General features: G+C 38.4%; 1 protein-coding gene across 1 annotated transcript in view; it reads left to right on the plus strand.

The window, feature by feature from the left end:
• Positions 1-10,465, plus strand: part of TSNAX (translin associated factor X) — a 31,277-nt gene extending 20,812 nt beyond the window's left edge. The window contains exons 5-6 of the mRNA XM_027046899.2: positions 5,677-5,804; positions 8,859-10,465. Of these exons, the coding sequence (XP_026902700.1) occupies positions 5,677-5,804; positions 8,859-9,236 (506 nt within the window). The 3' untranslated portion in view covers positions 9,237-10,465. The remainder of the gene's footprint in view (positions 1-5,676; positions 5,805-8,858) is intronic.
• The last annotated feature ends 1,893 nt before the right edge of the window (positions 10,466-12,358 follow it).

Raw genomic sequence — 12,358 nt, forward strand, 5'->3', positions numbered from 1 at the left:
ACAGAATCTGAAGCACGCTCCAAGCTCTGAGCTGTCAGCACAGAGCCTGATGCGGGGCTGGAACTCATGAACTTGGTCCCAAGTGAGACCATGACTTGGGCCAAAGTCAGACGCTTAACTGACTAAGCCACCCAGGTGCCACCCCTCCAGATGTTGTTTTAAGTAGCAGGTTTCCTGTTTCCCACTGTTTGTAATCACTGCATGTGTATTACATTTTAATTTTTTATTTCTCTATGATTTTATGGGTTTTTCCCCCAAAATGGGCACTTCCTTGTTAATTGAATGTTCTTATAAAACATAATCAAAAATTATTAAATAGTTTTTCAGAAATGGATCTACCTCATTTAATCATGTTTTTTGGTGTCTGTTTGTGCAAGACGGGCTAAGCACTAGGGATAGAACTGTGCTCAAGGTAGTTGTGGTATTGCCCTCCTAGCAGGGGATAGATACTGCTACGTATTAGATAAGGAATTTTACATTATTGAAATACAACTTTGATTAGTCCTAGAAGGGAAAGGCACACGGTACTAGGAGAACATCTAATAGAGGTTTGGCTTAGAATGGGGGTTGTCTGAGGCAGTTTCTTCAGAAGTTGATACTTCCTGGAACCCTACAGAATTAGTAACAGTTTATTAGGTGAAAGAGTGAGAAGACCGTGTTATGATGCTGAGGGAAGAGCATATAAAATCCCTTGAGGCAAGGGAGGGCACAGTATAGGTGAGGAACTGAAAACCGTAGGCACAGAAAGTGAAGGAGGTTACAAAAGTTTTGCATTATAGACACATTCATGTTCTCTGAATTCAGCTTAAGCATTTTGCCTACTAGCATTTCACAGTCAGGATTCTCCAGAGAAGCTGGAGAGAGAGCAAGGGAGGGATTGATACATGTGTTTAAAAAAATTGACTCGTGATTGTGGGGGCTAGCAGGTATGAAATTTGCAGACTAGACTGGAAGGCTGGAATTTTAATGCAGAGTTGATGCTGCAGTCTGGAGTCTGAAATCTACAGACTGGAAATGCAGGCAAGCTTTCTCTGTTGCAGTTTTGGGAAACCGTGTTCTTTGTTCATAAGGCCTTCAGCTGACTAGATGAACAACCTCCACCCACCCCCATTATGGAGGGTAATCTGCTCTACTCGGGAGTTCTGATTTAAATTTTAATCATATCTAAAAGTAGCCATTGCACACAGTATTGCTGTAAGAATAGAAAATAGGCTGGTTTAGTTTAAGCGATAAGCTCACTTCTGGTATCTTCTACCTTGACTTGCACATTGGAACTTGTACCTTGACCGTCAGATCAGCTTGAGATTATAGGTGTGTAGATGTGATTATCCTCCTTCAGGCTTACACTATTAAGCTGAGACAATGACTGCTTGGTGGTGTCACTGAGCCATAGCTTGAAGGTTCAGAGAACCTTGAAGGTTCAGAGAAATTTATGTTACCACCTTCAGCTGGTACATGACATAGTCCTGGTTCCTGTGCTCTCCCATCCCTGTCGATTAACGTGTGTAGAACAAGAGCCTTGCGACTTGTGTTTGATTCTAACATTTATTTTTTTATTTATTTTATTTTATTTTATTTTTTTTCAACGTTTATTTATTTTTGGGACAGAGAGAGACAGAGCATGAACGGGGGAGGCGCAGAGAGAGAGGGAGACACAGAATCAGAAACAGGCTCCAGGCTCTGAGCCATCAGCCCAGAGCCTGACGCGGGGCTCGAACTCACGGACCGCGAGATCGTGACCTGGCTGAAGTCGGACGCTTAACCGACTGCGCCACCCAGGCGCCCCTGATTCTAACATTTAAAGCACTGCTATTTTTGTGTAACCCGGCCCTGAAATGTAAGCCAGCTGCAGGAACTTGGGGACAGGGTTATGCCTAGAAATACTGAAGTAGTGAATTCTATTAAATTTGTATTGTAGAATATATACAAGTCTTAACTGATTTTAAGGATTTTAAGAACAATTCTGACATTATACAAACATGGGTTTATGTACCCATCTTTGAAATTTAACCTTTTGTGTGTTATAACTTGACTGTTGTATAAGTTGAGGCTGATGTAGGTGGAGGGTGAAATTAAGCAGGGTCTTACAAGCCATGTTAATGATTTTGCTCTCTATTCTGAGAACCATGGAGAGCTATTTGGGCTTTAAGCAGGAGAGTGATGTGATAATTCTTTATTAAAAAGGCAAATATTCAGTAGTGTGAGAATGGATGAGAAAAGGTCAGAAGTGGATGGGGTGGGGAGATCAGGAGACTCTTAGAATTGGCAAAAGAAAGAGGGGGACTGCATGTGGAAGGAAGATTGTGAATTCATCGTTGGGCGTATTGATTTTGAGGTCCCTCTGATGGAATTGTCAAGTATGTATTTAGATATATGTGACTCTGAGCCAGAGATGTGAAGTTGGGGGATGGCAGGGTTCACTGAAGCCAAGTGTAAGTGAATTTGAGAGAGCCTGGGGCTGATAGAAGCAGAGACTAAGAAGACCTGGCCAGAGAAGTAGAAAAAAAGGGAAATCGGAGGATGATGCATTCAAAGGGACCAAATGAAAACTTGTTTAAAGAATTCCTCCTTTCAAGTGGTCAGACTACGGACTGCTGCTAAGATTGAGACTGAAAACATGTCCATTCAGCTTACGAAATAGTATAATCTTAGTGAGGGCTGTTGTGGTGTAGAGATGGGCTCAAACTAGGATGAAGTAGGTTGAGAAGTATGAGGTGCGCTTATCGAGGAATGTGGCAGAAAGTAGCTCTGAAGAGGAGAAGAGAGATAGGACCAATAGATGGAGAGATCTGAGCATGTTTTACTGACCATTAGCATCCAACAGAGAACATAAATAATGTGGAGCATCGAAGGGAGAATCTGCCTTCAGCTTCCCACTGGGATCGCATCTTCATCCTGATCCTGGGGACAGTACAACCTCAAAAGATAAAGTACCTCCTCTATAATGATAGGGGTAAAGGGGAAATAATACCATTTTTTATTTTCCTAATTCCCTACTATATTCATCAGGGTCTGAACAGGAAACGAGCCGCACAGTAATTTGAACAGGGCAAGTTTAACACAAAGAATTAACTGTGTATGAGGGGAAAAAAAGAATTAACTGTGTTGGAGATTATCTGATGAGAGGAAAATTGTACTCGAAAGAGTATAGGAATATCAGAGGGACAGCCACTACCCCAGGGCTAAGGCCAGGGCATCCAAGAGAGGAACAAATCTGGAAGAGTGCACCCTTCAGCCCCTTGAGGGCATGGTCCATTGGGTGGCAGGGGAGTTTGCTGAGGTGTGGAGCAGATAAAATTCTCTGGGAAGCTGTCTATGGGGAGGTGCTGTGCCATCAGGCTCCTTGCGCACGGTGGTGGCTCCCTGGAGAAGCTGCTCCCGAGGAAATGCCACGTGCTACTGGCCACCTCAAGCACCAGGTTGCCCCACATGTAGAAGGCTGCTGTGGGGGGGGACACACTAGAATGAGGAAGAGCGCCTTCTCCTCCTCTGCTTTCCTTCCAGTGCTGTCTACCAACAAAGTTCAATATCGTGCCAGCTGGCAAAGGAGAAACGTTTTAGAGTCCGCCTCCATTATCCGAAATAGTGGAGCTGAGAGACGGTAAATTGGCAAGTGATGTCTATTATTGATCTTTAAAACTTTTTCCACTGCTTTGCTATAATGATTATAATGATGAATATTCTTGCGCACATGTCTTCTGTGTGGCTCATTCATAAGAGCTGACCGAAGAAGAGCCTATTGACAGATACAACGAGTAGTCCTTAGGGTTTGCTTTTTCTTTTTGTGTGCACGAAGTTCTTTCTGGAAGGAAATGTGAAGTACAGATTGTCTTTAGGAAAGAGAAGTGGGTGGTCACCTATTCTTAAAACTAAAATTTTACAAAAATATTTTTTATTGTAAACGTAGAAGATGTTATCTATTCTGTCAACCTGAAGTTTATTGTTTCATTTCTCAGCATGTTATAGTTTATTAAACAGTGACCTATTCTATCCTGTCCTGTTCTGTCAGCTAAAGGCACCGATTTCTGACCTTGCTTCAACATCACTCGTGGCCCCAAATGAGTCAGGATATTTTCATTCAGTTGTTTCCTCTTACTGCTATCAGAACCAAATCATCCACTTCCTTTTGTGTCTCTGACCCTGCTGTGGCATTTGATGCGACGATACCACAGTGGGGTGAGCCTCAGCGCTGCGGCCGCCACGCCTGACTGTCGGTGTCAGGGCTGGGAGTGTTCTTCCCAGGTGCCAGGGAGACAGCTTGGACTCTGGGGATTCTACTCAGTCCTGAGTTTTCTTTCTGGAGTCAGAATTCCTTCTTCTCTTGTTTCTACAATAAAGCCTTTATAAAGAATACTGTTTCTTAACTCAGCAGTAATGATAATCATTTTAAGAAATACTTTTGCCCTGTATCATCTTATAGATTATGCCATAATAAACTAATATTGAAAATTGTGGCCATAGAACTTTGGTTTTTATATATATATATTTTTTTAATGTTTGTTTTTTTATTTTTATTGTTGAGAGAGAGAGAGAAAGCGCGTGCAGGCAGGGGAGGGGCAGAGAGAGAGAGGGAGACTAAGGATCCGAAGCAGGCTCCATGTTGACTGCCAGCAGAGAGCCAGATGCGGGGCTCAAATTCATGAACCATGAGATCATGACCTGAGCTGAAGTCGGATGCTTACCTGACTGAGCCACCCAGGTGTCCTAGAACTTAGTTGTTTTAAAACACTTGAAAAAGTATAGTACTACTTTCGACCTTTACCAAAATTTGTTTTAATTCAGTGTTAATTTTGTAGAACTTACATCTGATACAAGATTGTATTGCTCATTTGTTTGTTTTTTTTTTTAATGTTTTTATTTTGAGAGAGAGAGAGAGAGAGAGAGAGAAAGAATGCACACGGGGGAGGGGCAGAGAGAGAGAGATTTCCAGGCAGGATCTGTTCTGTCAGTGAGTCCGAGCAGAGCACTACACGGGCTTAATCTCGTGAACCATGAGATCATAACCTGAGCCCACATCAAGGTCGGACGCTTAAGCCACCTAGGTGCCCCTGTTTCTTTTTTTTAATTTAAATTATCAAAGTGGAAAGGAGTTATCTATTCTTAGATCCATTTTGGAGTAGGAGGAGAAAAATAGTATTTTGTATTTTGACACTTTATTCTGCATTATTTAAAGTGTTTTGTACCTATTAAAATTTCAAGAAAGATCCAAATGGTGTTTAATTTTATGCTTCATTTGATTAAATCGTTATCTATTTTGTTGCGTTAGAGAGCAAAAATTAATTGTATAGTTTCTGTTAAAGCCTTAATAATTTTTATAATAGCCTTTCCTTAAATGAATTATTTTCTAAAAATCTTTGACACTTCCCCATAGCAGAGAGAGTAGATTTCTAAGACTAATGCCGCATGAAGTAGGAAGAAGAACTTGAATCCATTTGTATTTGAGCTGTTCGTAAAGTTCAGTGACAGAAATGTTTGCTGTGTTCAGTATTGATCCCCACCATCTATCCCCAGGTAATTCTTAGTAGTCTAAGTATTGAATCCAGTGCCACCATTATAGTAGGCATCCATTAAGCTTTTGATGAGCTAGGTGTTGTGCAATTTGAAGTTTTTTTTATTAATGACGGTCTGACTAATGTAATGGTTGTTCTTTAGCAATTTTCTTGGTTGGTATTTCAGGACTGCAGGAATATGTGGAGGCAGTCTCTTTTCAACACTTCATCAAAACACGATCACTTATCAGTATGGATGAAATTAATAAACAATTGATATTTACAACAGAAGAATATGGAAAAGAAAATAAGACCGTAAGAATTTAAAATCACTTCACATTTTTATATAATTTATATAACCGTATAATGGTTATAGGAGGTTTGCTGGCTTATAATGCTAAGAATATTGAGACGGTAGTGTTCTTTTCTAGAGTGTGGTTTCCAAGATTCCCAACTAAGGAAACGGTCTTTTAAAATAGTTTTGTTAGTGGATGGAACAAGAACAGCTATGGGTATGTTGGGGGGAAAACAATGCTGTTCACCTAAAGCGCTGTTAAGTGATTCCTGTTAAGTCCACTTTTGATTTTATTGTGCATTTACAGTGTGCCTTTCGTAAGCACTATCTCATTTAATTCTTTCATTAACTGTATGAGGTAAGGATTTTTACTCTCATTTTGCAAAGAAGTGGGCGTTAGAGAATTTAAATAACTTCTCAAAAGCCACACAACTAATTAAGTGTGGCAGAGCTAAACTTTGAAACCAGGTGTTTTGAAATGTAAGCCAGGTGCCCTCGTCCACCCTGCCACTGTTTCTCAGAGTGTGCTGCAGGAACCCTTGCACCAAGTATCTACCTCAAAGGAGTGTTTTACAGGATTTGATTGAAAGGTTTTCAGTTAGGCAGTGTATATAGCATATGACCCATACCTGCTCAATAGTCAGTTAATATAAAATTGTTATTATATTAGGTGAGAGCTCTTAATCGCTTACTAAGTCCCTAAAATTTGTATCTGAAAATTATATAGCTATTCCGAATTAAGAAAAGAGAAACTTTTGCAGTTTGACTTTTAAGTGAATACTATTTTTACGCTGGGTTTCAATATATAGTGTTCAGGCAATGAAAGAGGAGATTTTGAATATTTGGTACTTCCTGAGATACCAGTACACTTAAGGATAAAATTAGTTTTTTCCTGTCTTTATTTTTCATAATTTTTTCTTTATTGTTTTTTTTTTTTAACATTACTCAGAGCCGGACTGGGCAGGCAGAAGATGGAGGAAGCTGTAGAAATACTGTTTTCTTGAATATTAACTAAAATGTTAGCATCAAAAGGTCAGAGTTAATTTGGCATGACAGATACAATTTACTTTAAGGAAGCCACGTATATATTTTCTCAGTTTTTAAAATTATATGAAGTTTATTAAGGAGGATATTCATTTTTGGGAAGTAAAATTCCTGTATGTCTTTTATGTGTTTAGTGAAGATTGCATTGCAGAAAGAAGTAAAGAGCCTATTTGATCCTCTATCCGAAGTTACCACACCCTTCTTTCAAGTTCTTTCTAATTCAGAATGAAAATATCAGGGCAAGAGTGTAAAGAGAAACAGAGAGTAAATGCGCTGTTTTCAGGATTTAGGTAGTAAGTTATTTGAAGATTATGGTGTCATAATGTTCACATATGCTTTTCAAAACAAGACCACATTCATAAATAGTTTTTCCTTTTAGTGCTAAAGATTCTTGGTGCTAAAACTTCTGGGATTTGATAGGGGAAGGTATTTTGTTCTGACTTGCCTGTTGAGAATATTGTCAAAACCATTTAAATTTCTCAGTCATTAAAGTTCACATTCCTTAATGTGATTTTCTACCCCTGACTGTCCTTTTAGAGTCATCCTGTACCATTTCTTACTTTAAACTTGACTCAAGGAGATATCTCACTCCTTCCTCAAACATACGACACAATTCTCACCTGCATGCCTTTGTGGTTCTCTCTGCCTAAAATGGCCTCCAGTATAATTGCAACTTCACCTAGCTGAGTCTCCTATGGACTTCGAATAACAATTTAGGCATCTCCTCTTCCAGAAAGGCTCCAATAGAGCAAGGAAAAAACTGTTGTGGAAAGAGGAGATTGACATGATGGTAATGGTGATAGCAGCTAACATTTATTGAGTATTTACTTTGTGTTGGGCATTATGCCAAGAACTTGGTAAATGTTATCTCATCCTTAAAATAAACCTCTGAGGTAGGTACTGTTATCCCATTTTACAGATGAGGAAACTGAGGTTTAGAGAGATGAAATAACTTGCCCAAGGGCATACACCTTATGAAGCAAGGTCCTGGAAGAGGTGGGAGGAGATGGGTCAAGGTCATTTGGAAGAGTTAACCTCAAACAAGAGGAGGGACAACTCATCATCTGAGACTGGAGGATAGAAGGTAAAGATGGATATGGACATAAATAAGTTTTTTTTGGTTTTGTTTTGTTTTGTAGGAATAAGGTAATTGAGAGAGCTTGTGCCAGGTGATCTGGCACATGGCCAGGTCAGTGAAAGTAGACAAGATTGTCTACTCAGAGTGGAGAGGTTTGGGATTGAGTAGGGGGCTAAGGAGAGTTCTGGTAAAGGTTTGGAACAGTGTCTGAAGAGTCAGGAGAGAGAACTAGAGGAATAAGTAAAAAGGATTGGTGAGTAATTTGTATAAATTCTGTATAGCTGTGACTATCATTACTGTTTTTTGGGTTTTTTTTTTTTGTTTTTTTTTTTTAAGCTCTGTGGTACTCAGCCACTTGAATAAAGCACTAGTGCGAGTAGATTTTAATATTGATGCAGGGTTGTGTTTTTGTTGGGCAGGTGCAGTAAAAAAACAAACAAACAAACCCACAAAGGAATCTAAGGGCACTGAGGAGGAGGTAACAAGAGAGTAATAAATCATGGTGGTCAGTGCTGAGTGGGGATGGAAGAGAGGCCAGAAAGGGACTGTAAGGGACTTAGGAAAACGTGAGTGTATCACCAACCTAGAGGGCTTTATGACTTGTCATTTAGATAACTAAGTGACCGTCCTGCAGTAAAGTCATCAGACTTTGTTTTCAGAATGTTTTAATTTTATTTTGTATGTCAAGTGAGGTTGGGAATAGTTGATTTTAAAATGCTACAGTATTAGATTATGAAATTATCTTGAAGTCATTTAGTTCAACTTTCTACCCAGGGCATGAGTTCTTCTTGTAGCGTCCCAAATGGTCATTAAGCAAAAAAGATCATTTTATTTAGAGATTAGCATGACTGATCTGCTCTTGATTTTATACTTTATAATAAATGTGATACATGCATATTCACTCTTTTTCACGTTGTATTTTCTTTGTGTGTGTGTGTGTTTTCTTTACCAGCCCTCCTCTGATGCACAGGATAAGCAGTTTGGTACTTGGAGACTGAAAATCACACCTGTTGATTACCTTCTGGGAGTGGCTGATTTAACTGGAGAGTTGATGCGGATGTGTATTAACAGTGTGGGGAATGGGGACATTGACACCCCCTTTGAAGTGAGCCAGTTTTTACGTCAGGTTTATGATGGGTTTTCATTCATTGGCAATACGGGACCTTACGAGGTTTCTAAGAAGTTGTATACTTTGAAACAAAGTCTGGCCAAAGTGGAGAATGCTTGTTACGCCTTGAGAGTCAGAGGCTCAGAAATTCCAAAACATATGCTGGCAGATGTCTTTTCGGTTAAAACAGAAATGATCGATCAAGAAGAGGGCATTTCTTAGAATGCCATCCTCAGTTGTTATTCTCTTGAGAAACCAGTTTGTAAGACTGTTATTTAGTATTTCGTGGGGCTTTATTGTGGCTTTTAAATAGAAATGTTTTCAGTCGTACTTGTTTTACATTGTAAACAAGCTGTACATAAAATTATCGAAACGAATCATTTCTTACATCTTACTCATGAAAGTTTGCATACAAAGGTTTGCATATATGCCTATCTGTATTTTTGCTGGCTGTAGTTGATCATCTATCTTTGTAACGTGAACGTGCTTCGGAGCGCACTTTCTGCCATACCTATTTTAATTTACGTTGTGTGAAGTGTGGAGTGGTAGTATTTAGCGGAAGCCATTTATAATTTAAGTTGGTGATTTTGTTATATATAGAAAAGATTTCCTAGCTACACATCTGGACTTGAGCTTCCTGTTAAAATTTCTTGGTAATATTTTGTGAAGCCTCCAAAGTAGGCTTATTCCGTACAATAAGAATTAAAAATTATTAAGTTATCAATAGACTTAATTTTATGAAGTATTATAGTGAGAATTCATATTATATTCTGGCCAGTTTTTAGGCCATTTTGAACCCATTTGAAAGAGCCTTCCAGAAAAATTAACAGGTAACCTAGATTTTAGTTTCTACATTTAATTTTTTTATCCTTTAGCACATAAAGTCTGGTAGTGAATTGGAGCTAACATCGTAATATTTTCCCTGGTGTTTGAGTTCAATTATATACTTGTACATACATCTGAAAAGCTTTTAGTAGTGATTATTTAGCAATTCTTTTGTTGTCATTCTATTACATTAGGCATGTTTCTTATAGATGCATCTATAAGAAATTGCATTTAAATAATTACAGTGAAGTTTGAAATTTTTGAAATACTGAGTTAATTCAAGCCTTTATAGTTGTCCAGTTGTGTTACTTAATAGTATAAAAAGTTGCCAAAGAAAATTTATCATGTACAATTCAGCAATAAGACAATTGTCAACACAGTTGGGAATAACAGTGGTAGTCTTTAGTAATATTTAGAATTGGAACTTGCCTACTGAAATTAGTTCTAGATTATTCCCTGTGATGTGAAACTGATGTGAGCATGACACTATTGGCTGACAACCAGACATTTCCATTTGGTTTTGTGAGTTCTGAGAATCTAGATACTGGATTTTATTTTTGGAAAGATTAGCTGCTCTGTTTGCAAGGCCTGATTCTTTGAAAGTGAAATTTTCCAAAAAAAAATAATCATGTAAAGGAAAATAAAACATAGACATGCCTAATAAATTAGGTTGGTTGGTTTGTTTTGGTGGTAGCATTTCTTTTGGTTTCCCTATTTGAAGACACACTGCTAAAATATAGTCTCATTACGTATTTGTTTCTTCTGCCACTTGAAGTTAAATTTATAATGTTAAAGGTAACATAAATAAATGGATTGATGAATGTCTTAAAGATGTTTAAAATTGAAGTCTTTAAATAAAATATTAAAAGAAAAGTTAAAGCTTATTTTTTGATCATATTGAGAAATATTTAATCAAAAGGTTGTAGAATTTTGGGCCTAAATAGGAAGCCTAGTATAGACTAACTTAATATGGAGATTTATTACTTAAAAAAAAATGTTTTTTTTAATGTTTATTTTTGAGAGAGACAGAGTATAAGTTGAGGGAGGGGGGTGTCAGAGAGAAAGAGAGACAGAGACACAGAATCTGGAGCAGGCTCCAGGTTCTGAGCTGTCAGCACGGAGCTGAACATGGGGCTCGAACTCACAAGCTGTGAGATCATGACCTGAGCTGAAGTTGGACACTTAACTGACTGAGCCACCCAGGTGCCTCAAGATTTATTATTTCTCAAACTAAGTCTAGAGGTAGGGAGGGCTTCAGGAAGGACATCTCTGTACATCCCATTGACCCAAACTGGGTGACATTCTTATCTTTCTAAATTATTTAGGGGAGAGGAGAATATCACCTAATAGACCAAAATACTGTTTTTCTGAGAGGAGAAGGGCAAATAAAAGAAACTGAATTAGGGCATTATCATCATACGAGAAGGGGAACATAGCCTTGGGGTAGGCAGTCAACAGTATTTACTACCCATGGATTGGTGCCATCGCTGTTGGCGGTGCATATTGCATGTTAATATGCAATACTAATTGCATATTATAATTACATGTTGCATATTAATAGAGTAGGTGTTAGGACAGGATAGTAGAGGATCTCTAAATATATCCTGAATGTTTTTCAGTTTTAAAATAGTTGCTCTGATAGCATCAAATGTTGTCATGTTTTTCATTTTTCATCTTTATTATAAAAAGAAAGTGGTTCTAGGTTACATGGCAAGTTACTGACAATTCTGGAATAAAATTGGGTTATTTCCTTCATAAGTAATTCCTGCATGTATTAAATCAGTGGTTTTCAGAATCCACATTGCATAGCCATAGGGCTTTTTGAGGGTGCCTCAAAGAAAGGTGCTACGTAAATGGGTGATTGGCAGAATGGATTTAAAAACTTGATTCAAAGTCTTTGCTCTCTACAAGGATTCACCTTAGATTCAGACACAAATAGATTAAAAGAATAGAAAGAGATATTCCATGCAAAGAGTAACCAAGAGAGAACCACACACAACATAGACTTTAAGGCTAATATTTTTGTTTTTGTTGGAGACAAGAACAATATGTAATGGTAAACGGCTCATTCCATTGAGAATATATGGCGATTATAAACACACACACACACACACACACACACACACACACGTTAACCACAGATCCTCAAAATACACGAAGCCCGATCTGACAAAACTGAAAGGAGAAATAGACAATTCAACAATATTAGTTGGCAACTTCCATTCCCCACTTTGAATAATGGATAGAAGAACAAGACATGAGTAAGGGACTCGAGGACTTGGACAACATGATAGACCTGAGAGACCTACATAGAGCACTCCACCCAGCAGCAACAGCAGATACGTTTTTTCTCAAGTGCGTGTGGAACAGAATCCATAAAATGTCAGGTTACAAAACAAGTCTCAATACTTTTAAAAAGCTAGAAATACAAAGCATGCTCTATGACCACAAATGGAATGGAACTAGAAATTAATAACAGGGGCTCCTGGGTGGCTCAGTCAGTTGAGCGTCCGACTTCG

The sequence above is a fragment of the Acinonyx jubatus genome, chromosome D2, assembly GCF_027475565.1.
Source record: "Acinonyx jubatus isolate Ajub_Pintada_27869175 chromosome D2, VMU_Ajub_asm_v1.0, whole genome shotgun sequence".
In the NCBI taxonomy this organism is placed as follows: domain Eukaryota; kingdom Metazoa; phylum Chordata; class Mammalia; order Carnivora; family Felidae; genus Acinonyx; species Acinonyx jubatus.